At 43.1% G+C, this 27,858-nt stretch overlaps 1 protein-coding gene across 3 annotated transcripts in view; it reads right to left on the bottom strand.

Annotated features, from left to right (window-relative positions):
* The window catches only part of ST6GAL2 (ST6 beta-galactoside alpha-2,6-sialyltransferase 2), a 250,821-nt gene that overhangs the window by 126,615 nt on the left and 96,348 nt on the right, over positions 1-27,858 (bottom strand). For 2 of the 3 annotated variants that reach the window (XM_075130194.1, XM_048856775.2), the window contains exon 3: positions 1,665-1,865. The exons of the other annotated variant lie outside the window; for it this stretch is intronic. In XM_075130194.1, the coding sequence (XP_074986295.1) occupies positions 1,665-1,742 (78 nt within the window). In that variant the 5' untranslated portion in view covers positions 1,743-1,865. The remainder of the gene's footprint in view (positions 1-1,664; positions 1,866-27,858) is intronic. 3 annotated transcript variants of the gene reach the window in all.

Here is a 27,858-nt window from a genome sequence, read left to right as displayed (position 1 = left end):
CCTCAGCAGTCAGAACAAAATGGAAGGGTTAAATGCCAAACTTCTGTACGTGAACAAGGGGGTAGGGGATGCTTCTATTTCCTGGAAACTGATTGGCTACACTGGGACAGAAAGAGCAGAGCCTATGGGATTGTGGGATAGTATCGGTGGACTCTCAGGACCTGAGTCTGGGGGGCCCGGGGCCTGAGCTACATCCACACTTCAAAACCAGGGAGTTTGGTCCTGAGTCCCAGCAGGACCCAGTCTTGAACCCACCCAAGCTATGGGCTCCTGGGGCTCAGGCCCAAGTCAGACAGAATTGTGTGTAGACAGATTGGGGAGTGTGGGGGTGGCCTCAAGCCTGAGTCTGGGCTTACATAGCCATGTAGACATACCCATAGGCCTTGTTTATACTGGCAATAGCATGCATGGTATGTGTAGCTATGCGCTGCAGTGAAAAGCAAGCTGTAGCCACACTGTAGTGTGCAGCTACATGCCACAGGGAAAGGTTCTGGCAGTGGGGAGCCAGTGAAAAAAGCTCCAGGGGTGGGGAGCTGTGAGAGCCTTTCCCCACTGTCTTCCCACTTCCAGAGCCTTTTCCCACTTCCAGAGCCTTTCCCTGCAGTGGGGAAAGGCTCTGTCAGAAGAGAGGTCGTAGGATACTACACTGTGAAAAACAACAGAGTAGCGGTGGGAGGTACTGCTTGGGTGTACAGAGATATAGAGAGCCTTGTAGAGGATATACCCTGAAGTTCTGGTGTGTTGTTACTTGTTTAAGTAGTGCCTTGCCATCTACACTGCTATTTATACATGTGGTAGGGGTGTGTGCTGTGTATGTACTCTACAGGCTGTCATTAGTGTAGACACAGCATCCGTGTATATACTAGGGCCTACCAGAGAGCCATTTTGCTCTTGGAGAAACCAGAGGCTTCTCTCTGACTAGTCTGCCAATGGCAGTACATTGAAATATGGACACTGAGTGTTCAGCACCTGTGTGGAAATTAAATTGCAATAGGCAATTCCTTCCTCCCTCCTTTCCAATTACTTCGGTTAATGGTAGTTTCAGCACAATAAAACCATGGTAAGTAAAATAGAGAAATTACTTCAATTGTAGTTAGATCTGATGCCTGAATCTTCCAAATTACTTCCTTGAATTTATCTTTTGATTAGAGAATTAATTTTTTCCCCAGCCTTGCCAAAGAGCAATGTGTTCCTCATTCCAATTAAAAAGAAACTTGACTCTAAGAAAAAGTGAAATGAATAATTTGGTAGAGAGATTCCACTTCATGGAGCCATGCTGCCCCACTTCTATCCATTTAAAACACTGCTGTGAAGATTGCTTTCCTGCTTCAACCACATCTCCCCCAACAACAGCCCCTGCGCCAACCCCATATTGAACACAGGCTGCTTCTCTTCACTTTTAAGCCCTTCATGGCCTATTCCCAGCCTACCCATCATCTCTTATACACTAGCAAGATATCAACTCCCACCTCGGCTCCGCCTCTAAAGCCAGCCCTGGATTGCCCATTTGTCAAACTTTTCAACAAGTACCTTTGTGCTTTCTCCTATGCCACCCCCCCCCCCCCGCCCCATACATGGGAGGAGCTCCCCATTAAGGATCCACAAAACCACCATATTCTCCTCTTTCAAATTCTTCCTTAAAACGCCTTTATTGCAGTACTTACAGTCTGCTGGCATGCAGTGCTTATCGTGCTGGTCACAATTCCATTGTTTCCTTGTGCTCCCCTGTCAATTTGCTGCATTCAGCTCTTTCCCCTCACCTTATACTTAGGTGGTAAGTGCTTGGGCAGAGGAGCCATCTGTTTGTTCTGTTTGTACAGGGACTAGAACAATGGGGTCTGGTTCATGATTGAGGTCCTAGGCACCTGTGCAATACAAATAACAAACAATATTCTCCCCAACTTTAGGATCAGTCATTTGAGTCTCCCTCTTTTTTTGTTACAGTACTTGTTCCTGCAGGAATGAAGATCCAGTTTCCTAAAAACAAGAACATCTGCCTGGGGGAGGGAGCAGTTCTCTGACTGAGCTTCATTGCATGGGATTTAGTGTTGTGTAAACAGTAGGAGTTTCAGCATAGGATTACAGAAGTCATGAGGTCAACAAGACTAATCATCAGCATTTTATTAATGCACGTTTTCATTTTTATAGGTTTTCGACACATGGGTAGACAGGTGTATTATCCACACAGTAATCACCAAAAGAAAAATGAAGTCATGTTCCAAGTTCATTTGATGAGTGCACTGCTTATTTCAGCACGTGCTTCAGTCGTAAGTCCATCTGTCGACTACAGGAGCTCTAACTTGTTCTGATTACTATGTTTTGTATGGTCCAGCCAAGGTCCAGCCTGTGTCCTTCATTATAAGGTGGACCTAAACTCTGTGGCAAAACTTCTGGATTCTGCAGCACACTGTTGCAAATTCTGTGGCAGCCTCAGATAAATTGAAGAAAAAAATAAAGGTTTTTATTCAGTCTTAGCTACTTAGTAAAGTAGGGTTCTGTATTTGTTCAGAGATATGCAAATTAGTTAGATGTTTCTGCCAAAGTGACTCACAGTGAAACATTTAGTTTTCACATTTAATTTATCATCCCTAGGTTGCAGAGGTAATGCCCCAGATGTCCCATTTTCATTGGTTGTCCCAGTTTCCCAAGAACATCTTGGGGGGTGGGGCGTGGGAGAGGCTGAAGTGACCTCGTTTTTCATTTAATCAAACAAAACTTTTGATAATTTTCTAACTGTGAAATGTTTGTCTCTGTTGTGTGGCTACCCTGATACAGAGTATTTGGTGCCTCTCTTTCACTCTCCGCACATAGGGAGTGTGTTTTATGCCAGCACTTCAAAATCAGAGCTTGTCAGGAAACAGCTTTGCAGCAGCAGACCTCTGAGTAAATGACCCCATCTAGTCAGTGCAAAACCCTGCTCTGGTCTCTTGTTAAAGAGGGGCAGGATGCGGACCTGATAGTGCCTCTCTGTCCTTTGCTCCCCTTCTCTCTACAATCAGCGATATAGAGAGGGGGAAGTGAGAGACAGAGGGGCTCCAAAAGTTGAGGCAGAGCTTAGCCTGTCTTTGTTCTGCTCTGCTGCTCCAGGGGGAGCTTTTCTGACTGAGCAGATGGAAGAAAGGAGAGAGCCTGCTGCACATGTATTTCACATTCCTTTCAAAAAAAAAAAAAAAAAAAAGAGCCTTAAAAAAAGTGTCCTGATTTTTGTTTTTGACAATATCAAAACGATACAGTCCACGCCTCTTAGAACCATTGTTTCCATGCTGTTTGCAAACTCAGGCACATATTGCTGTATTGGTGACACTTTGTTCATGTAGTCAAGTTTTTCTTTGCAACCTGTGCTAGAAACGCAGGGCCAGATTCTCATATGTGCCATGCTTGCACTCTGCTCAGCTGAGGCAGGGTGGGTAGAGGGTGGGGGGAGAAGAAGGTGACTAAGCCCCATTTCTGCTCTTCCAGCCCTGAGCCTGAGGACCGCTCTAATCTGTGACTGCATTGGACCCACCTTGGCATGCTCCAACCCACACCCAACAAGAAGTCAAGCAGAGTAGGTGTTGTGAAGCCTTCTAAAGGCTCTATGTTACCTGAGGATTCCTCAACTGCCTGTTTTAGGGCAGCATTATAGCCGATTTCCATGCCTAAGATACTGCAAAAGAAGCCTCAAATGCGGCCAAGTTTTTCCTTGTTTTTAGTTTTTTACATTTTTATCAATGAACGCTTAGATTCTGGAGCACAATTCTGTACCAAGAGGGGAATTTTGTTGGCCAATTCCTCAGCCACAAAATCCGCAGAATACCCAGTTCCCCTATTGTAGCTGCAGATTGTCATTTCACAGTAGATACTAGGCAAAACCTGTAGCATCTTACATTGCTCGTTCAGATGTGCCATCACTGCAGTCCTGAACACTGCTGTCTCTGTATCGTAGGCAGTGAGTTAAACTACACTCCAAAATTTCATATACTAGGATGAGGACAATTTCAACTGCAAAGAGACAAAATAGTGAAGTCCTTGAACAGAGATGTCAACCAGAAGCATGTGCACTGCACCAAAACCTGCCTAATGAGGAGCAGAGGGGCATTAACCATGCAAGCAGAATTGTCCACAAGTGCTTATTCAGGTGTTTTGTTTTGTTTAAGAGGTAGTGCATTGAAACTCAGACTAGTTTGCTGAACGTAGACGTACAGCTGGGGCATGGTAGCTGCAGATGCAGAGCAAGTAGCTAAGTAGAATGCCAGCGGCTTATTGGAAGGAGCAACAGCATGGAGACATGGGGAGGGATCAGCTGTTGAAACTATGGCAATTTGAAGGAGTGGGAAGACTGGGTGAGGGGAGGGATGGGAAAAGGTGAGGCGCATCCGGTGCACCAGAAGGCTGAGGGAGTGAGGCAGAGTGAGAAGCAGAGGAAGATAAGGTTTGATAGTGGGGTGCTGGGAAGCAGGAAAATGTGAAAGGCAGGACCAGGGAGGTCCAAAGAGAGGTAGCTACCAACAGGAGTAGCAGCATAAAAATGGTATGCCAGAACTGGCATGGATAACATTGGCTAGGGTGTACATGCAGCCTGTCCTTTAAGGTGAGGCACGTTTAGATTTCTTTTTAATTATTAAGAAAAAAAACCCAGGCTGTTTTTCTCTCAGCAGGGAAGCCTTATCTACATATTACGGAAAGAAGCCATCTTCCCAAAGGCAGACTGGCACAAGTGGTTGGTCTGTAAGTGCTGCCTACACACTACATTTGTTCTAATGAAGAAAATATTTCTCTTCACATCTCTCCTCCTTGTCTCAGGCTATATCTACACGACAGAGCCTATACTAGCTAGGCTGGCATAGCCCCCAATGGAGGTTCAACGAGCACCCACAGAAAGAGTTTTTCTGCTGGCGGAGGAACACCCTCTCCCTGAATGACGTTAACTATGCCGATAAAAACACTCTTGTGTCAGCATAGTGATGGGTACCTGTTTTGTTTTGTTTTTTGGCTTAGCTATGTCAGTTAGCATGTGTGGCTATGCTGCTATAACTTTTGAGTGTAGACCAATCTGAGTCTCTCTGTATTTGCATTTTATTCTGATTCATTTCTTAACGCAATGGTTTTATTGTATTTATTTATTTATTTGCTGCCCTATCTATGCTCTTTTTTTCACAGTATCTCCTAGGAGAAGTGCACATCAAATACTATTTATATTTGAGATGAAATCTTGGATCCATATGGTTTCATTCATGAGTTGGGAGTTAAACAAACCCCTTATAATACTTGACACATATTGAGCACCTTTCAGCCAAGGATTCCATAGCGATAAGTAATTGCTATTTGCCACCCCTATCCCCACCTCTAATCTCCCTCCCCACCCCTCTTCACCCCCACAATGGGTGTACCAGAGGCTATGACTACACTACAGCCTATGTCAGCATAATTTATGTTGCTCGGGGCGGGGGAACAAACCACCCCCCGAGTGACATAAGTTACACCAACGTAAATGCTCATGTGCACAGCGCTATCTCCGTGGGAGAGCTTCTCCTGATGACACAGCTTCTTTTGCTCACGGAGGTGGTTTTATTATGCATACAGGAATGCTCTCTCCCGTTGGCATAGCGCGTGTTCATCAGATGTGCTGCAGCCATCCAACTGCAATGTTGTACGTAGGGTGACCAGATGTCCCGATTTTATAGGGACAGTCCCGATTTTGGGGGCTTTCTCTTATATAGGTAACTATTCCCCCACCCCCGTCCCAATTTTTTACACTTGTTATCTGGTCACCCTAGCTGTATGTGTAGACATGGCCAGAGTGTTTCATTGCTAGCATGTTCTGATCCTCCCACACAGACACCCAGTCACTTTTACCATTAGTTTAACTCAGGCTATTGACATGTTATGACCCATGAATGACCAAATTCTGACCCATGAATAACTAAACTGTGCTTATCAAGTTACCTGGTACTCCAACAGTAGTAATCAAAGCCTATTCAGCATCCCATTAGGACTGATATTTGGATGTATCAGAAGAAATTTTTAAATGGCAAATATCTGACTCAAGACTTTTGGCCTCTATGATTCTTTATTCAAGAACATTGTTAAACCTGACAGTGTCCATGTGACAGGCCAAAAATATAACCTACCAAACTTCTCTTTAAACTGATACCTCTACTTTCAGTGGCAGGGGTAGAGGGTAGGGAGGGGAAGTAAGCAATGAAACTTTGAACTGGATTTTGAAAAGAATGGGCTGTTCCATTTCATCACAAGCTAGACACTCTTTGAAGTATTCCAAGATTCCTATAGATTTTCCTACTGTACCCACTAGAACTGTGCAGGAACCAGAATTTCTGTTTCACAGAAAAATTTGCATTGCTAGATTTTAATGTCCCAAACAGGAACAGTCAGAAAAAGCCTCGCTGCCTGGTTTATATGAAGCGTTTATTTGAATTGACATATTCCCCTGGAATGTGTCGATTCTGTCAAATAAGCACTTTCTGATGGAAAACTGTGCCAAACCAAACCTGAGCATGTCATTTTGTGTCTGTTTGACATTAATCTTTGTCAGTCTTAGCTGCTATAATGCCTCATCTGAGTCATAGTCCAGGTGCCTCATACCAATCTTCCTCTCTGGGCCAGACTTCTTCCCTGGACTACATCTCCCATGGTGCAGTGTGGCCTCCCTTCTGGCTGAACTGCTTCAGGGCCTCTTGGGAGTCCATGATGTGGTGCACGATGTAAGAAGTAGTTTGTTCTCTGGCCCATAGAGGAGAATGGGGTCATGAGGCACCTCAACTGTAATTCCTGAGAGACACTGTGGCAGCTCAGGCAGACACAGTTCAGTGTTGAACTAAACCAAAATGAAACATTTTGATCAAAGGTTGAAGTGTTTCTTCTGACATTTTTCAAATACAAATGTAGATATTTTGACTTTTCATCCTGATTTTGTAACAAAACGATGTATTAAATCATCAAAATCTTCCTCAGGACAGAAATTCTGAACTTTTCACAAGCTCTAACTGTTGGGATATATATAGTGATTCATATATCCATGTAATACGTTGTAGGTCATTGAGGCCTGGTATGAATGATACGTGCTTGACATGAATACATGTGTTGCAAGTTGGCAACTGAAGCAAGAACTTAAGATCAAGAACTATTTGTGCAAAAACAATCTTGTTATGTTCCAAGAAAAATATGGTAAATCAGCAGAAAAGGAAACAACACCAGCTGGACTGATATTAAATTGTAGAAGAATTGGAGGATATCGTGCGCCTTGGATCATGGCGGCCCGCCCAGGATTGTCTCTTCAGAATTGTGTGGGCAGAAGGCCTAATAAATAAAGGCAAAGAACCGATGATGCGACAGAATGGACTATAAATGGTTGCCTATGATTTCTGAAAATTGGAGTCATTTATTGATCCAGAGCCCCATGTGGATATAGATGTGGTTTTCGCTGGCTCCCCGCATCTCATGATCTTATGATTGGAAGGAATCTCAATTGGCCATCGGGACCATTCTGACCTTTGGACTCTGGTATAGTACGTTTGGGGTGTGAATGTGGAATGAGTAAGGTTTGTTTTGTAATCAATAAAGAGCATTTTAGAGTATTATATACCAACACTATGTCCAGTATCTGTCTGCTTCCCATCCCATAGAGAGATCTCTATTGCGGGTCTAACATAACCACATACATGTAAGCATGCCCAGGCTTCCCTGGCACACAGGTGCACCAGACCCTTTGTTTGATAGATAACAAGGTCTCCTCTTCTTGGAGCACTGTGTTTATTCTAGGCTTTTTACAAACTAATCTGATAAGGCAGAAGTTTTCAACCTGTGGTCCATGGACCCCTGGGGGTCCTCAGACTATGTCTAAGGTTTCCAAAGGGGTTTGCACCTCCATTTGAAATTTTGTAGCAGTCCGCAAATGAAAAAAAGGTTGAAAACCACTGTTATAAGGCATGGAAGCAGCAGGGCCCAAGCAACCCACCATTCCCCCACTCAGCCATGTGAGGTCAGGGGAAAAAAAGACACTGCTGTGAAAGGTCACCCAGAAAGAGAGCCAGCAGGAGCAGAGAGAAGCAGCTGTAACAGGGATCTTTGGATGCTGATGAGGTCATCAGGTCTGGCTAGTTTTTACAGGTTTTACTCTGGATATTCTCTGCCTTGTGCCAATAGACTTTTTGCTCTCAACTCCTTCCCACCTCCTCCCTCAGGGTCTCTTCACATCAACTTCACTCCACCTGTTCACCATACTTCCTTTGCACCTGTCCTTCCCCTCCCCGCCCAGTTACCCTGACATGTCCTTTTCCCTTCCTTTGTCTCTGTTTTAAAGAATCACCATCCAACAAAGCCTCACCCCAAAATTAAAAAACACACCTTTGCAGACCATCATGTTAATAATAAAAACCATGGAACCACAATGGGCTCCTATGCCCCAAGTCACAGGCCCACTGTTTCATTATAATCTTAACATCTGCAATTATTGAACAAATAGCTCAAAACATTCTACTGGAGAACTTTCCTCTCGTATCACATCACTGATTTGCTGCCTTTTCTCTTCAGCCTCACCTGATAAGGTCTGCAAGTTACATAGCCACAAGTGGCAAGTTCAAAAGGCCCATCTGTGAACTAAATGCCATTCCTTAAAGAAGTGACAGAGGTTAAACTCCTGCTGGTCCTGAAAGAGCCATGGTAATGGAAAGATAGGTACTGGAATTTCTTCTCTGGAGACAGCTTAGAGTGAGATGGTGTTAGCCTAGAAGGAATCCCTTCCTGAACCCCAAAGGGTAAGTAAATATGTCCCATCACGAAGTGTTAATTATTTAGTTTTAATGGATGCTAGCTTTGGCAGTGTCTTTGGAAAGATACATGCCAAATTATCAATACACAACTGTAGCACTGCGATAACTTTTCTATTTTTTCTTATTAACAACTGTGACGCTGTGTGTCACATTGCTTCAAACTGCATCGCATCACGTTTAGTCAATCATGTCACATCAAGCACGAAGTGCAGTAATGTGACATTTCTAATGTAATCTAATGTGATAGCATCCAGGAGAAAAAGCCTTCTCCAAAATTGGGGGGAAAAATCTTTTAAATATGCACATTTTTAACACCTTGCTGCTCTTTATTAAATGAAAGGAGTCTCTGTGAAACTTTAAAACAAAACAGAGTTAACTGATCAGGGTTCTGCTTTACCTGTGATTACATGCACAGCGCTCCTCATCCCCACCCCCATTTAACAGCTCTCGCAATAAGATCCTTACAGACACATCGGTTTTCCTGCACAAAGCTCACTGCAAGTTTAGGCCTAAGTCAATAGTCAACAGTACTTGCATATCATATCTGAGAGCAGAATTTGGAAGGAGGTTAACAGTGAGGTACAGTTATTTTGTATTTGGGCAGCACATCTTCCTCCTGACATAGAGTGCCTGTACATATCTGCCATGTTTTTTCATAGATGGATTTAAGTGCCAAGAGATGTTACTGTAGTAGTAATCAGTAACTGAAACAAACAACACTGTATATTCCAGTCAACGATAAACCTATTGCCAAGAATTTGTACCACAAATCTGACCTACAGTGAATGGAATACTACAATCTTGTCAGCTTTATGTGATTTAGAGCCACCTGTTTGCAGAGTTCTAGAATACTGTATGTAGTTAAATATCCACATCCTTAGAATTTTAATTTCCGATAACCTTGGCAATATAAAAATGCAATTATATTGAAATGATAGTTTTGGATATGCTGAGATACTGTTAACTAGCTATTTAAAAATAATTATGGACTTTCAAAATTATATATATGTGCTCCAGCTTCACAGTTTTTGGTGACAAGGACTCTTTCTTTGATTTGTGTTTCGAAAGCACACGAATGCATTATGGGTGTTACCAGAAACAAATAATAACTAAATTAAAGGGATTAAGGGGAGCAGTATTGCTGGAAAAACAAAGAAAAACAACAGAATTAGGATGAAATGTGAAGAACTCTTTCCACTTGCTGGGACGGATACTCATTTGATGTCAGCTGGTGTGGCTCCAAGTAAGTCAATGAAGTTATGCTGATTTACACCAGGTGTGGATCTGGCCCTTGCAATTTTTTTCTGAGTTGTGCAGAAAATAATCAACATAAGTAAACAAGAAATCAAAATCTTGCCCTTGGAAAATTAAACCGTGCAGTTACTCAGACTCTGAGGGCTGATTCATCATTGCATTACACCAGTTCTACGCTGGCATAATGCCACTGGTTTCAGTGGAGTTGAACCAGCATAAAACTGGACTACCTTCATGAGGAATCAAGTCCTGCAATACTAAATTTGGCATACTGCACAACCAGGTGGCAATGTCACCAAGTGTGTGAACTTCAGTGTTGTGAAAACAACATGAAGGAATGTTCCCTTCCTGAGGCAAAAAGAGGCTACACATTACTAGGCAAAACCCCCTCCCATTGTGTACAGTAGATTTATACCTGTGAACAGGCTCAGACACTGTAACTTACTCTAATGTAGTCAATGGGATGGGGAGAGAAGGTTTCCTGCTTGAAGAATCTTCATGGAAAAAACTAGGTCAGCATTTGCCCTCTCTGCTGTATTGGTTTTGCAGCCTTTTAACCTGACAGTCTCCCATCCATTGCGTCTGGCACAAAAGCGGTTGCAGAGATAGCATCAAATCTCAGTGTGTAATGGGGTGCTGTGGCTGTTGTTTTTTGTTTAGAGTGAACTATGCAACCCCTTGGAGTTCAAACACAAAAGGTAGCCCTGATCTCCCAGGGTACTGATGTTGATGAATGGGTAGATCCAATAAAAAAACAAAAAAAAAAAGGCCAAGGGCTCAGCTCTAACCTCAGGAAATTCAGACTCATGTTACAAAGCAAGTTCAGTGGGCTCTTTCATCACCATAGAGCAGCTGAAGTTTAAAGAAAAGGAGGACTTGTGGCACCTTAGAGACTAACCAATTTATCTGAGCATAAGCTTTCGTGAGCTACAGCTCACTTCATCGGATGCAACTCCTTTGGTTCCATCTCATATAGGTGTGGTTGAAAAGGGAACTGTTTAAATGCAGGAGAATTTGGCCGAAGAGTATCAGCCAAAAAATGTACAAATTAATCATGAGTTCCATTTAATTTGTATGTGGTTAGTTAATGTGGGGCTCCTGCTAATCTTGTCAAAACCCTGAGGCTCTCTGATTATTATTGTCTTTGCACCTTTTAACCGAAGGGCATGTCTACACTACGGGTACTACAGCAATACAGCTGCAGCAGTGATGTAGTGTAAATGCTTCCTGCATTGACAGAGGGGTTTTTCCATAGATGGAAGTAGTCCACCTCCCTGAGTGGTGGTAGCTACATCGATGGAAGAATTATACATCAGGTGAGGTTGTCTAAGCTATGGCACTCAAAGGGTTGAATTTTTGACACTCCTGAGTGATGTAGCCAGGTTGATCTAAATGTTAAGTACAGACCAGGACTAAGAAACCCGGCATTGCAGACACCACCATTGTAGTCAGAGCTGGCCTTTGGAGCTGGCAAAGTCCATGCTGTGCTCCAACTCCTGTTGATTTCATGTGGAATTTGCCATTGAAGGATCTGGGCTGTTCTGCACCTCACAGGATTGGACCCTAGAACAGTAGCAAAAGTTTAAACTCATCTTTCCCTGAACCTGTTCACAGCAATAGAGGAATGAAATTCAATGTTAGAGGGTCATCTAAATGCTGACATTATTATTATGCTATTATGATTATTATAATTATTATATTATTATTATGCTTCAACTTTCCTTTGGAAGAATTAACTCCCCATATTATTATAGGGTAGGTTCAGGTGATGTCTACGCTACCACTTACGTCAGCAAAACTTATGTCACTCAGGAGTGTGCAAAAACACCCCCTCTGAGCGAGATAAGTTTGGCCAGCACAAGCACTTGTGTGCACAGCGCTACGTCAGTGGGAGAGCTTCTCCTGCCAACACAGCTACCGCCGCTTAGTGAGCCAGTTTTGTTATGTTGATGGGAGAGCTCTCTTCCATTGGCATAGAGCGGCTACACACATTTTACAGCGGCGCACCTGCATCGGTACAGCTGTGCCATTGTAAGTTCACTAGTGTAGACATGGCTCAGTCTTCCCCCTGGCCTCTTCAGTCCTTGGCCTCTTCTGGGACTTCCAGCAAGTGCATTAATCATGCAGGGTGGATTTGTGATGCAGACACATCTGTTAAGAACTGATTTGATGCTTAGGGCTTGTCTACCCATGGAGTTATTCAGGAAGAGCTATTCCTGATTAACTCTTTGTGTGGACACATGTTTTGGAGTAAGGGTGTCTTGTTCCTGTGTAGCTTAATACACTGTGAAAGTGGATTGATGTTTCTGAATAACTCCATATGTAATCAAGCCCTTAGTTTTATATTTTAGAACTGACTGCGGCGACAGAGCTGATTTTGTTCCAGAAGGCTTGCCTATCCACAAAGTTGCACTAGTTTAACCGGAATCTGATTTAAAAATCAACTGAGGGCTTTTCTACATGAGAAAGTTACACCAGTTTCACTTAAGGTGTGATTTTTAAATCAATGTAGTTAAACTGCTGCAAATTCCTGTGGGGACAGGCTTCTTTCAGTTGATTGGGAATGGGTTTAAGCTACCCCCCAAAAAAGCCACTGTTAAACAGAAATAAGAGTAACCACACAGGGGGTTTTACTGGCTTAACTAAAATCAGTTTAGAAACTGCTTTAAGTTAAACTGGTGAAGCTTCTCCATGTAGACAAGGTCTTTAACTGGTGCAAAAGTTGTGTCTGGACACTCTTCAATTAATATAAACCTGGCTTATAATAAGTGTGGCTTAAACTGACTGGGAACAAGGTTAAACTAAACTGAAATAAGAGTATGAGTGTCTTACACAGGGCTTTGCACTGATTTATCTAAATCAGTTTAATAACTGATTTAGGTAAACCAATGCAAAGCCCTGTGTAAGATTAAAAACTGATTTTAAGTTTCACCTGTGCAGCTTCTGTGTTCAGGCCTAACTCATCATTATTCACATGATGCCTTCCCAAGCAAAACTGGGCAGAGAGAGACACTGATCAAAAACCAGTGGAGTTTCACTGTGGCCAAAGACTGAACATGCACTCCTCGCCCTCAGGGCATTTCTATACTACAATTTTTTGCTGCAGCCATTAGGACAGCACTTGTGCACATGCATACTTGGCTCCTTGCATCGTCACTGCATGTACTCACCAGCAGCGCTTGTTTTGATGTTAGGTGTGGCGCACCATCGCTAGGTATCCCAGTGTGCAACTCACCACTGTCCAGCGCACTCTGTTTCGGGAAGTTTTGGCAATGCCTGGTAGGGCAGAAATGAATTGTGTAGGGGTGACTGGGACTGTGGGGTCAAGTTCCTATCATGAAACTTTCCCTACCGATAATGCCATCGCTAGCCCGTAATTTTTGTGCCTCTTTTGAAAATTCCACAAACCTGCACAGGACTTGTCACCGACTGCCATCTGACAGAAACACTGAGTCTGCACAACTCTGAAGTATTGTCATAAGCATTGATCCTCCAGTACTTGCAGAGCCACAAGAAGAGCTGTGGGGAACATAATGACTTCCTGGAGGGCAGACGGCTGTGAGACCTAGCAAGAACCAATTCAAGATTGTTGGTGGCAGTCATGGAGCGTGCTGCTTCTGGGCATGAGAAATGAGCACTGACTGGTGAGATCACCTCACAATTAACGCTACGATTTAGTCACGGGTATTTTTAGCAAAAAAGTCATGGACAGGTCACAGGCAATAAACAAAAATTCACGGACCCGTGCCCTGTCCATGACTTGTACTATAAATACTTTCGACTAAATCTTAGGTGCTCCAGGGTGCTGCAGGTGCTCGGGGGAAGGAGGAGGCACTCTGGCAGACCCTGTTGGTGCTGCTGCTGGGGGTGGGTGGGGCTTCAGTGTGCCCCACTGCTGCTGGGGGTGCGGGGTGGCCCAAGGCCCTGCCACTGCTGCTGGGGGGATGGCTCGGGATGCCGCTGCTGCTGCCAGAGATGGGGCAGCCCGGGCTGTGCTGCTGCTCCGGGGAAGCACCTGGGACCAGATGCCTTGGGCTCCCCAAGCAACGGTCGGTGTGGCTGGCCTCAGACTGCCTCAGCTGCTCAGGCGGCTCTGGAGTCAGCCACACTGGCCACTGCAGAAGTCCCAGAGGTCCCGGAAAGTCACGGATTCTGTGACCTCCATGAAAGACTCACAGCCTTACTCATAATGAAGGCTTGGGATGACGAGCAGCGAGTGCAGAACTTTTGGATGTTCAAGGCCACATTCCTGGATCTGTCTGCTGAGCTCACTACAGCCCTTCAGCACAGGGACACCAGACTGAGAGCTGCACTGACAGTGGAGAAGTGTGTGGCAATTGCACTGTGGAAACTTGCAATGCTAGATTGCTACTGGTCAGTGGGAAATCATTCTAGTGTTGGAAAATCCACTTTGGGGACTGTTGTCATGCAAATGTAGAGTGTCATGAATTGTGTCCTGCTATGCAGGACGGTACTCTCAGCAGTGTGTGGGACATAATGGATGAATTTGCAGCAATGGGGTTCCCAAACTGCCGTGGGGTGATAGATGGCATGCATATCCCTATTTTGGCACCAGACTACCTTGCCACAGAGTACAGAGTACATCAACAGAAAGGACTAGTTTTCTATGGTTATGCAAGCGCTGGTGGATCACTGGAGATGCTTCAAGGACATCAGTGGTGGCTGGTCAGGAAAGGCACATGATGCTCCAATCTTTAAGAACACAGGACTTCAGAAATCCACAAGCAGAGATTTTCTTTGCCAACTAAAGAATTCCCATTGGGAATGTTGAAATGCCAATAGTGATCCTGGGGGACCCATCCTGCTGCTTATTTCCCTGGCTTATGAAGCTGTACACTGGCCACCGCAACCAAGGAAAGATTCAACTACCAGTTCAGCAGGTGTAGAATGACAGCTGAATGTTCTTTTGATAGAATGAAGAGGTGCTGGCGTTGTTTACTCACAAAATTGGATCTCAGTGAAAACCATATTCCAAGGGTTATAGCTGCCTGCTTTGTCCTGCATAATATCTGTGAAGCAAAGAGGGAAAAGTTTCTGTCGGGGTGGGGGGCAGAGGTGGAGTGGCTCTCTGCTGAGTTTGAACAACCAGACATAAGGGGTATCAGAAGAGCTCAACTGCTCAGGGCGGGCTCTGAAAGACTATTTTAATAGAAAGCCACAATAATGAGGTGTGGCGGACTGTGCGCTACCTGGATCTGCAGTTTGGGGGCCTGTTAGGAATTGTGTGATGCTTGGTGCAAATCTATGAATATAACATGGACAATGCACCTATTAATTTTGTGGTTCTTGCTGGACATTTATGATTATTACACTGTTTTTGTCGCTGATCCTACGAGTTATGTCAACAACTAAGAGGGTACTTTCACCACTACCAGGCATTCTGCAGCATATGTCGGGAACTAATAAAGATGAATTAATTTCCAAACAGTAGTGTTTATTGACTAACGAAAATACTTCAGAAATGGTGTGCAAGTTAAAACCTTAATAAATGTATGGAACAGAGCTTAAAGAAGGGGAAGGAACGTTCATGTCCATACACTATGAGAGCCACAGCTGATGTATGTGAAACTGTGGTTGTCCTTAATGTCCCCCAGGATGGAGGGGTAGGCTAGAGATGTGGCTCCTGGTGTCAGATGGAATGTTGAGGGGGCATATAAGGAGCTTCTATACTAGAGTTGTTCATAGACTGCAAAGGGGGGCAAGTTCGGGATTGCTGAACCTATTGGTCCACAAGAGTCTGCAGCATCTGTGTGTGCTGTCGGAGAAGGTCCATTGTGTCCTGGTGCTTCTCCCTCTCCGTTTTCTGCTGGGACTTCTGGGCCTGTCTCCGTTCTTCTCTTTCTTTCTCCAGGTTGTCTGCAACGTTCACCCTCCAGGACCTGTGCTCCATGGTCTGATGCAGCACTGAACATGTATTCCCAAGTCCTCTTCTTGATCCTCCTTATCTAGCTCAGGTTTTCTGTGGATGTGGAGGGGAGACCCTCAACACCAAAGTGGCAGCAGCTGCAGATAGTCACAGCAGAAAGCAAAACTTAAGATTCCAAACTCCCTTCCATTCCTCCCTAAAGTTTTAAATGAGACACGCTTATTGTCCCTTCTGTTTGGGAGTCCTTGTGCATGGTGCCACCCGCAGCACCAACCATGGTAAGTATGGCCCACCAGGGTTGAGGGAAATTAGGAGGGAATTGTTCAGTTGCATGAATCTATGAATATAGGACACCGGCACCAAATGCTGGCACCATTTTCTACAGGTGTTGATAATTTTACCTGATATCTCCCTCCTGAGAGCAACAGACACACAGAAAGCAAAGCTGCTGCTGGCATCCAGAAGCTTCTCAGGCCTGTATGTGGCTAGCCTGGGTATGGCAATGGTTCTGAAGTTATCATTGACTGGTGTGGGAAAGTGTCCTATCATGGAAGAAGAAATGAGGCTGCCAGCCCTAGAGACCTTCAGGAGAGGACTGCAGAGTTCCTCCATGGAAGTTTTATCTAGATCTTTCAGGAGAATTCAAGGGACATCCCTATGTAGGTTATCAAACTGCTTCACGTGCCCCACCCTGCACACCCCCTGCCTAACTGTACAGGGGTATTGTGATAAATGAAGAGGGGAGGGGTAGCTCCCTTTTATGGACACCCAGCCAGCCAGTTAGCTATAAAATCCCTCTTAGTAGCTGGTCTCTACTTGCTTTACCTGTAAAGGGTTAAAAAGTCTCCCTGCTATGCATAGGTAAAAGGAAGGAGTAAGCACACAACCAGAAGAGCCAGTGGGAAGGCTAGAACTTTTTAAAATTGAGAAACAACTTCCCCTTTGTCTGTCTGTGGTTGTTCTCCTGGGAAGAGGGGGACAGAGCAACTATGCTCTAAAACGCTTGGGCCAGGTATGAAAAATCATCAGATCATACATAAAAATTACTCATTTGAAACCCCAGATATGTAAGTAGATCAGGAAATGTCTAGAAAGACGCAATTAGGTTTATCTCTTATTTCTTTATGGCTTGTGGATTCCTCTGTGCTAACCCCAAGTGCTTTTGTTTTGCTTGTAACCCTTAAACTGGAGCTCAAGAAAGCTATTCTTGATGCTTAATCCTTGTACTGTATTTGCTCTTTTTAAATCTAGCAATAGCCTGAGTTTTTCAGATGTAATTTCTTTCTTTCTTTCTTTTTAAATAAAATTAATCTTTTTTAAGAACAGGATTGGAGTTCTGTGTCTTAAGAGGTCTGTTCATGTTTTTTTTTTAAATTAGCTGGTGGCAACAGCTGATTCTATTTTTTTTTCTTTTTCAACTCTTCCCTGGACGGGGGCAGGGTGGGGAGGAGGGCTTGTGGGTATCCCACAGGAAGGAATTCCCAAGTGAACCTTCCTGGTCTCTCAAAGGGGTTCTGCACTTGGGTGGTGGAAGCATCTACCAACCCAAGGTCAGAGAAAAGCTGTAACTTTGGGAGTTTCATACAAGCCTGGAGTGGTCAGTATTAAATTTTTAGAGTCCTTACGGGCCCCCACCTTCTGCACTCAAAGTGCCAGAGTGGGGAATCAGCCTTGACAGGAATGAAAAGTAGATAACAAGGCTACCTCTCCGTTGTGCCTCTGCCTCTTGTATGAGTAAATTAATGAAGTTTATAGCTGTGTCCTGCTAAGTTGGGGGTGCCATCACTGTAATGGGAAACAAATTTACACACTTACCTGAGGTTCCTTCCCCTGCCTAGAGCTCGCCTGTGCTTGACTGCTGGGACTGACTGAAGTGCAGTGGAATTTCAAACAGGTCCTGGTTCATGGCATAGCTGGACCCCCTCAATTGCATGTCCCCAATCCTCCTCCTTTTTCTCCTCCACCTCCTGCTTCCAGTCCATGGCAGGGGTCTGTGGCTCAGGCTCCTGAAAGGTATCCGTGGTGGCATGCAGGGTGTTGGTTAGGTCTCCATCAAGTATGACATGCAGCTTGTTGTAAAAGCAGTAGGTCTGCAGTTTGGCATGGGATTGACTGCTGGCCTCCCTGGCCCTCTGATGTGCTTGTCACAGTTTCTTCTCTTTCACGCGACACTGCTGCTCGTCCCTGTGATACTCCTTCTCCTGCATCCCTCATGTGGTCTGCTCATCGGTGTCCATGCTTCTATGGCTGGTCCATAGCTGTGTTTGCACAGCCTCTTCTCCCCACAGGCCCAGGAGATCCGATATCTAGACCAGAGCACGTCTGGAGTGTATAGCCAGCATTATCAGCTGGGCAGTTGCACACAACAATGGAGAGCTGGAAGGTGGGCTTGCCAAGATGGGCAATAAGGAAAAGCATTTAAAAATGCATGGGGTTTTAAAGGTATGGGGGGGGGGGGCTCTGTGACGCTTGGGCAGTGGAGTTCACAACTGTGACCAGAGCGGTCAGTGTTTGGCATTGTGGGACAGCTGCTGGAGGTCTGTTAAGTCAACATAGGCAACACAGTATCTATATTTAGGCTGTGTTGGCATCAGCACATTGACCCTGGCTCAGTTCCACTCAGGGAGGTGGTGTTACCATGTTGGTGTAATGGAGAGCTTGTCTCAGTGGGAGACAAATAAGTGCAGGCACATGCAAGGCAACTTATATCAACCTAACTTCATAGAATAGACCAGGCCTTGGTACATGGGATTAGCACCCCCGCTGGCAGTGGAAGGCAGCGGAAGCTTTGGATCCATAGGATCCAGGTTCACAAGCCTGGAGTTCTTGTGCATTTGGGTGGAGGGATTCTTCTTTATGGTCCCCTGCAAACCCTTGTCAGCCAAGGTATCACGGCAAAGCCAGTCTTGTCTCTGGATCTGTAACTCTGCCAAGTGCACTTACTGCCACTGGTTCAATTAACTTTCCACATTTTTTCCTGTGGGTTGTTGGCCACCTGGCTCTTCCCCTCAATTTTGGCCTGCTTACTTCTTAAACATAGTTCGGGGACCAAACAGATGCTGCTTAGACCTTAAGCTCCTCTTAGATTGAAAGCTCTTTGGGGCAGGGACTGCATCTTCCTGTGTGTTTATATAGCGCCTAACCCTATGGGACCCTGCTAGGGACTGGGGACATTGAGAGATACTGCAGTATATACTGTACAATAACAAGTAGTAATAACAGGAGGTTAGACTGAAGGGGAAGCATCCAGCATACACTCTGCTTGGTATCACTCTGGCTTTTTCCTTGATTTTGTTCTCCTAAATCCTTAGTAGCAAGTGGGAAGCATATTGGCTAATGTATTTTAAAAACAAATAATTAATTCCTATGGACTAAAGAGGCAAAAAATCCTCTATAATTCATAATTTTGTTTTTAACAGCATCTGGGTATGAAAGAGCGGTTTCTAGAAAAGCGGTTAATATTTTGAGAATCTGTTTGGCCAGCATGCCCTATGTATCTTCATCAACCCAGAAACCGAGCTGCACCTCCGTGCTCGTTTTTCTTCCTCTCTATTGAATATATAGCTAGAAAGGAAATCACTCAGGAAAGAATTCAGAAGAAAGATTCATGATAGCAGAGCTCTCACACTGCAATGGTGAGGAGCACAGCTGGATATTGATATGATTGGAAAGAAGAATCATCAGAAGGGTCACAGTCTTTTTTGTCCTTTTTTTTTTTTTTTTTGAGATCAGAGGCAATGTGTCTTCAAAGGAAGACCTCAAACGTATCAGTGTTCCCTATGGGGCTCCTCATAGATTTCTCCATGACGGCCAAAACTTAATGAGCTCATTTGACAGTTATACCAGAGGATGCTGGTATTGATAGGGTAACAAGAACATGAGGAGTTGACCAGATGTTGATGTGACCTACTGTGTTAAAGAATAATCTGAGGAATACACAGGTAGGGCCCACAAGGGTGGCACAATACAATCCAAGGGAGCACTACATAACCGTAAATGCTTTACTTTGTAAACGTAAAGAGGGATTTGCATCTATTAATTTTAATTGTGGTGTTGGCAGCAGCGGGGAAGGGGAAGAGTTAGCAAGGGAAGAAAGGAGAAATGTGGGAGAGTGAGGAAGATTGAGGTAAAACTGAAGTACAGAAATCAGTGTGGACTTGAATGAACCTGGGTTCAGTTTAAAACACGTTAAGCCTTTGTTCAATATTCGGATAAATATAATAAAAATGTCATTTTTATAGCTATGTGAACATTGAGCAGGGGAGAATGAGATATATTCTTATGGACAGAGCAAAGTAGCAGGAATTCATGGAATACAAAAATAAAATTACACTAGATGGACTTTTATATTCTGTGATGTTGCTTTCTTACATCTTCAAAGCAAACCCTTTCCTAAAAAATCCCCAAAGAATCTGCTTTTTGGAAGGTTGAATGTTTGGGTCTCCAAATACTATGCCAATGGCAAGAGCACCACAGAAATGCCAGTAACTAAATAGACACAGTGGGGAATGCAACTATAATGCAGGGTATTCAGGCAAGATCTATCTATCAATCCCAGTGAAATAACAACAACAAAAAATACATTTCTGTTCTACAGTGTATGCTGCATAACCAAACAATCTGAATGAGCGTCATATGACATTCTTGTATTCATATCCTTTTCAGCACCTTACACAAATTGAATGAATAGGAGATTAAACTAATGGAGAGCTCTGCTGAATTTGTAGAAACAAAAGAGATTTGTTGCCAAAAAATTGGAATGCAATTCCCCATATAATATGTAGCCGCCCTATATCTCAGAGGGTATTTAGCAGAAGCCAGCACATCATCGTGCAAGCAACTAGATACCGTCAGCAGCTGTTGAGATAATACGGTAGTTGGTTTTAGTTCCTTGATTGCAATTTAGTTAGCTGAAGTTGCTAATTGTTGCCCCGTGTAGGCATCCATTATTCCAGTGGATGAAAGCTGCTCATTAGTTGCAATTTGATTTGACCTTTGCCACTACAGAATTAGAGTGAGAGGTGAGTGCACGCTAATTGTCTTTTAGCTCTATCAATGCAGACTAATATTGATTGAGTTGGATGCAACCCTCTTCTTTCCCTCCGAATTTTTCTCCTAAGAAGTGAGTAAATCTGTTCAGCCATAAGATAACACACTGCAAAGGGTCCTGGTTCCAGACCACTGCCAGTTCAGACAATGATGGCTTTGCCTAATTTAGCATACTCATTTATTTTGTGGAACAGCCTTACCAAATGAAATCTCTGTGTTTTTGGTTTTTAACCCTGCATACAGTATCTACATAAGGCAATGCATTTTGACTTTTTGTCTCAGTTAAATATTTTGTGTTCTAGTGTGCATTTGGAAGCTCTTGCCCACTAAGTAGGGGAGAGATAGCACATACAGGGACATGGCCTCCTTTATACTGGTTACATTGTGGACCGGTGAGCAAAAATTGGCTATGGTACTGTTTTGATAATTAACAAATACTACTGAAAGATCATTGGTTTGCAGTGAGGAATCATTAAAGACAACTAAAACAATCTTTCAGCAGCACTTCCCCCCACCACTCTGTGTCTTATGTATTAAGCTCTTGTTATTTGTGGTGCATTAAACCAAGTCATCTAAAAGAGACGAAAGAAGTGAGCAATTTGAAATATGGCGACTGTGTCGCCCTATTCATGGTTGTGACGCAAGAGGCCAAAGGGTTTAAATGTGCCCAGAGTAACACTTACCCAGCTACCTAGGTCATTGATGAGGATGGACCAGCTCCAGTTTAGTCGGTATAGAAATGTAACGGTGAATCATAGGCCTTATCTACGTGGAGGAAACTGTACAGCATAGATATTCTGTAATAAGTATTCCTCTATAGAATGCTGGTCAATTTCCCCATGCAGACAAGCCCACACACTTTGCTTTGTTAATGATCATTTCTTGTTAAAATGCAAGTTTCCCAGGCTATCACTCTATTTTGTAGGAAATTTACTTTTGCTCATGAGAAGCCTGGCCTGAAATAAAAACTGACGTTGCGGTTGAGAAATTGTGCGTCCATTTGAAAATTTGAAACACATACTGAAATGAAGCTGAGGCCAGACATAAAGCTGCAAAAGTAAGGAAATCATCAGTAGAAGAAGTATAGAATCCCTTACTAAAGGCCCTGTGGGTGAAATCCTGGCCCTATTGAAGTCAGTGGCAAAATACTATTGCCTTCAGTGGGGCCAGGCTGTTATGTTTGTACAGAGCCTAGAAAAGGGCCCCAGTGAAGGACTGGGCTCTCTAGGTACTACCACAATAATAAATAATAATAAAATAGAGGAAAAAAATTGTTGGTGCCAGCAAGAGGGGAAAAAGAGGAACCGAACAATATGTTTATTAATTTGCACATGGATGGTTATTTAAGTCTGCAGAATACTATTCAAATGACAATCTTTGTAAACAAAATGTTGTTGTGTTTTGTTTGTTAAATGTGCCCTGGAATGTATACTTGGAAAGGATTTGTTGTTACCTAGACTAGTCACCATAACTGAAAAACAATTTCAAGACTATACACTACTTTCAATGGTAGCCAGCTATGAGATTTTGCCACACAGTGGTTTTGTTTTATCTTTCCTTATTTTTGGATATTAAACTATTTATATTTCAGTAGGACCCAAAATCTACTTGGTATTATCCAAGTATTAAGGAAATCACAGGATTTTTGACTAAGGTTAATGGAAAAGAAGGTGACTAGTTATTGAGGAGGGAAAGAAAATATTCAGGTACCGGAAAACACTTCATAGGAACCCCGGTTCTTTGGGGCAGGGAAGGGAGCACATTATCCTTTCTCATTTACTGCAGCAATACCCTATCTACGGTATTTAAAGTGGAGCATTTTCCCACTGAAATCAATGGGATTCCCTCTACCACATTTAGGACTAAGATGCCAGTGTCCAGGGAATAAACTCAGCACCATATACTGCCACAGAAATATGGACATATCCACGTGTATTACTTTAATAAAAATAATTTTGCTGCTAGATATAGATACATTTATATATAAAGGAACCATGTATTGTGGTATTTAGTAGCAAATCAATGGAATTTTCCTTCTAGGCTGTTTAGCTTGATGCACTTTGAATGTGTGCTCAGTTTAACAGGAACTTGGCACTCTTATTCTGGAATAAGAGGCTCCACATGTTGAGTTAATCAGGAATGAGTCCGTGTGTGTAGACAGGCCTTAACTTTGTTGTATTAGGTACTACATTACCTAACCTTTCTCTCTCAACCTTTTCTCTCTGATCTGTCTGCCAAGACTCTTGTTCAGGCCCTCATTATCTCACATCTCAATTACCATAATCTTGTCCTCTCTGGCCTGGATGCCTGCCACATTGCCCTTTGCCAAGTATACTCAAAACGCTTCTGGGTAGGATCATCTTTGCTCACTACTCTAATCAAGTCACCCCCATCTTTGGGTCCTTCCCCTGGCTGCTTGCACTATCACCTCAAACACAAGCATCTGCCTTTGCCATTAAGGCCCTTCCCCATTTAGCCTCATCCTATCTATCGGATCTACTAACTTGTCCACATGTTGACCTCCATCTCTTCCCTGCCAGTGATCGCAGCCTCAATCACCCACTGGTCGGATTCTCTCTCAAGCACCTCTGTGCATTTAGTTCCCTACCTCTCACCATGTAGGGGAAGGTTTATAAACCCCACTCCTTATACCCCTCCCCCATTCTCTTTTTAAAAACCCCTCCTCAAAATCTACTTCTGCTGGGACGCCTACGCATCACTCCAATCTGGCACTGGTTAGGCAAATGATGAACCACGACTTCTGCTTTTCTACTAACCTCTATTGTTGCACTGTTTCCCCATCCTGACAACCCACACCCACCACATTTGTCTGTTTTGTTCACTGGTTGTGTCCACCTGACAGGTAGATAGTGAGCTCTCTGAGATGGGGACTGTCTCTGACATTTATCCACACGGCACCTAGCACAATAGGGCCCTGATCCTCGGATAAGGTTCCTAGGTGCTACTGTAGTACAAATATATGAATAATAATAAGTTTTGAAGCTCTTTCCATGAAATCCTGGCACAGTTGTGTGAATTAGGAATCCCACGATAGCCTTTGCTTGGCATTTCCTTGCTTTCTTGGCATTACGGCTGATCATTTTTAATTGTTGCCTTGTCATTAATTTAGCATTTACCGTCTATTTTTAGTAACTGACCCACCATTTCCAGAGTGGAATACCACAGGAATCTTTCAAAGTGGCAGTGGTTAGTAAGCTGTAATAAGCAATACAAAGCAGCTAAGTTTGATTGCCAACTGCTGACAAAGTACAGTAACAGACCCCTCTAGCAGAATGAGCTCCCAGAGTGTTCCGGTTTCATATATTCCACCAGAATTAGCACAGCAAGTTGGGTAGTGGAACAGCAGCAGAGCAGTTTGAATACAGAAATATAGATATCAGAGATGGAAAAGACCGATGACTGTCATTTACTACACTCCCCTGCCAATGCAGAAATGTTCCTGGCAGTGAATTGTTTGCACTTTGCATTATACCATCTGGTTTTTCGTGTTTGCTATGCATTAAGGAGATTTCAATATAGCAGTGACATGCACTAACTCTAGACCCCTCACTAGACCAGCACAAGATCTAATTAAGTACAGCAATTACAGCCCTGTAATCATTTCTGCATCTTACATGTCTTAGCTATCTAATAATGCAGGCTGTAACAATAACTACAGATCCATGACGAGCTGGGCAAAACAGGGGGAAATATTTTCTTGGCTATATCGGATACGATGAATCCTGCCAAAATGAATCCTCCTCTCCAGATTCTGCAGCAGGGCAGGAGAGCAGAACCAGCTCCTAGGAATAGCTCCTTCTTCATCAAGGAGTAGCAATGGAAGTACCGACAGCCAGACAGGTAGGGGTGGGTGGGTGTGTGTGCGTACACACACACAGATGGGGCTTTACCATTTAAACTAGAGACACTTGCTGATTGCCGATTGGTGTGCCTCTTTCCCCGACATTCTATCTGTTTTACATCTCTTTAGGCTGTAATATCTTCAGGGCATGGATCTTGTTTTCTTATGTGATGTAGAGATCCTAGCACAAGGATCTGATTGGGGGGCATTACCACAATATAAATAAACAGCAACAACAACAAATCAACATCAGCCTCTGTATGAACAAACTGTGCCCCTAGCTTCTGGCCTCAAAACATGTCCCCAGTCCCTGATTATTTGCTAATTCTAGTCAAAATTAGCCAGATATTTGCCTGCAGCAGCTCTCTACGTCTTCTAGGATGGAATGTGACATGTGATCAGGAAGCCATGCTCCTGATGTTATGCCTCCTGCTCTGCACCCTGCTGTGACCCCCCTGGATACTTGTGCCTGTTTTGAAGATGTGCTTTATCCCTCCATATATATATATTTTTTTTGGCCAATGCTGTTGCTCCTGCAAAAGTGCCTCTTTGTTGTGTGGAAAGGTGGCCTTACTCAACTCAGTGTGGGTGAGGTAATATTTTTTATTGGACCAACATCTGCTGGTGAGAGAGACAAGCTTTCGAGCTGCACCGAGCTCTTCTTCAGACATGAAAGCTTGAATCTCTCACCAACAGGAGCTGATCCAATGAAAGATATTAACTCACCTTCCTTGTCTCTCTAATATCCTGGGACTGAAATGGCAACACCTACACTGTAGAGACCTCAGTGAGCAATTGCCATTAGAATACAATAAAACAAAATGTGATGTAAGCAGATAGATTATAACAAAGTCACTGTTGATGCAATACACTCTTGTCAGATCAAAGTTGATGAGAGATGAGGAAAATATCAAAGCATATAGCAAACCTTTCAAAGAAAGGAAAATGCAGACAGTTATAAACTATGAATAGGTATACATTATGTAAATGTGACACATCAAACACTCATCTGGCAGTATGTATTGGTAATGAAAGGGAAATACGTGGTAAATTGTGAATCAAATCGATCACTTTTGCGTTGATGTGAAAAAAAAAGATGAACTAATTTTTGCTTTATTACTTGGAAGGAAGACTCCTAATTATAGCCTATCCTTCCAAAAAGCGCAATCAGAATGGTCTCTGCCTCCCTTCCGAATACAAAGAATTGGCTCAACCAATCAAAGAACCAAAATTTATACCATGTGACCTCTCACCAATTAATCTAACTAAAAATTTAAAAAAAATTAAGCAAATATTAGCTGCAAAATTTTCAGCAAAAATATGTCACAAAACTTCACTTTTTAAAAATGTGAAACATTTTGAAAAAATACCACAATTTTACAGAAGTTTTGCTATTGTGAAAACAGGCAAAATTCAGTGACAAATGTTTTGCAAATATTCTACTCAGCTATTTATTATGCAGTAACCACAACATCCTGATATATCTGTTTTCAAAACATTACAAGTTAGTTCTATTGTGCAGGCTAACTGGTAGCAAGACACTACAGAAAATTCCCTTTTTCAAGATTGAACTTGTTAGGCCAAATAGTCTGCTGGTACAAATGGGTGAAAATCCAGTGGTGTCATTGGATATAAGTCCATTTACAGTAGCAGAATGTTTAGCCTGTTGAGTATGTATCGATGTTATGGCAGCTGAAAATTGGACCAGGACCTCTGTGGTCTGTAAGCAGCGTCTGTATCATGATCCAAAAGAGAACCTCTTGCTGGCCCAGTCAGAGAATCAGTGCTAAACTTGCTCAGCTGGAAACTTCTCTTTGCATATTTTTCAGTCCAGATGAAAGAGCATCAACTCCTGTTGCTTTGCAGACTGATCATGCAGAATGCTTTGTATTGCAAATATTGGGTCTGATCCATCTTCCCTTTGAAGTCAAAATAAAAAAATCTCAAGCCTCTGAGGGTAGCAGCATCGGAATGATCATTAGTAACTTTCTCTTTTTGCAACATCCAATTTAAAGGCTGCAGTCATGGTAATTTTTATACATGTGCTTTCAAATTTTTACACCTTTTTATACTCATCCTTAGAGGCCTTAATACAATTTATTTGTAACTCACACAATGTAGCCTTCCTCATTTCAGAGTCCGAGATTTTGTCCTGTCCACATTATAGACTAACTCACTGTAAACATTTTATTGGTGAAAACTAATCTGTTTTTGGTCTAGCAAGGTAAAATAAAAGTATTGCAAAGCCTTGAGAATTTTTCCCCTCTTGCTACAGCTCTATAAATCAAAAATTGATTAAGTTGTTTCTTTACACGATGCTACTGGTACATTCTGCTCAAGGAGGCAATGTGTTTTCCTTTTATGGCACTTTTCTATTTACTATGTGCCTTGCTTTCTTTATCTCTTAATTCCTTGGCTGTTTCATTTTTGGTTCTCTCTTTATTTTGCCATTCAGAAATGTTAATAGTGTCAGGAGACCCTCCAAAGGTTAGAGGTTCAATTCAATTTGGATTAGCACCCATAAGTTTGGATCATCTGAAGCTTATCCAAACCAAGTCTGTAATATATCGCTGGAAATATCATGAGAAAACGTGTTCCTGTGAGATTTCTAGCTAAATTTTGCAGACTCAAGAGGGTTTTGATAAGCTTTGGATAATCCTCTAGACTATTAGGTGTTTATCTGGACAGAACCCAAATTCTAAATCTTTGCAGTTTGTCCATTGCTTATTCTACCACTATAACCTAATGGGCTTTTTGACCACTCAAGCCACCTAGCTGAGAACCTTTTAGAATGTGAACAGTGCCATTCAACTATGAAATGCTAAAGGTCTCTGATGGTTAGTCAGTATTAGCTTTGGAGGGAAAATGGTCACAAACGACGGTCCTTTAACATCTAGGGCTCATCTACAGTTACAGTGCTGCAGCAGCACGGCTGTCTGCACTCCCGCAGTGCTCAGTGAAGACGCTACCTATGCTGATGGGAGAGCTTCTCTCATTGGCATAGTTAATCCACCGCCCCAAAAGATGGTAGCTATGTC

The sequence above is a fragment of the Caretta caretta genome, chromosome 1 (genome assembly GCF_965140235.1).
Source record: "Caretta caretta isolate rCarCar2 chromosome 1, rCarCar1.hap1, whole genome shotgun sequence".
In the NCBI taxonomy this organism is placed as follows: Eukaryota; Metazoa; Chordata; order Testudines; family Cheloniidae; genus Caretta; species Caretta caretta.
This window is presented reverse-complemented; position numbering and strand designations above follow the sequence as displayed.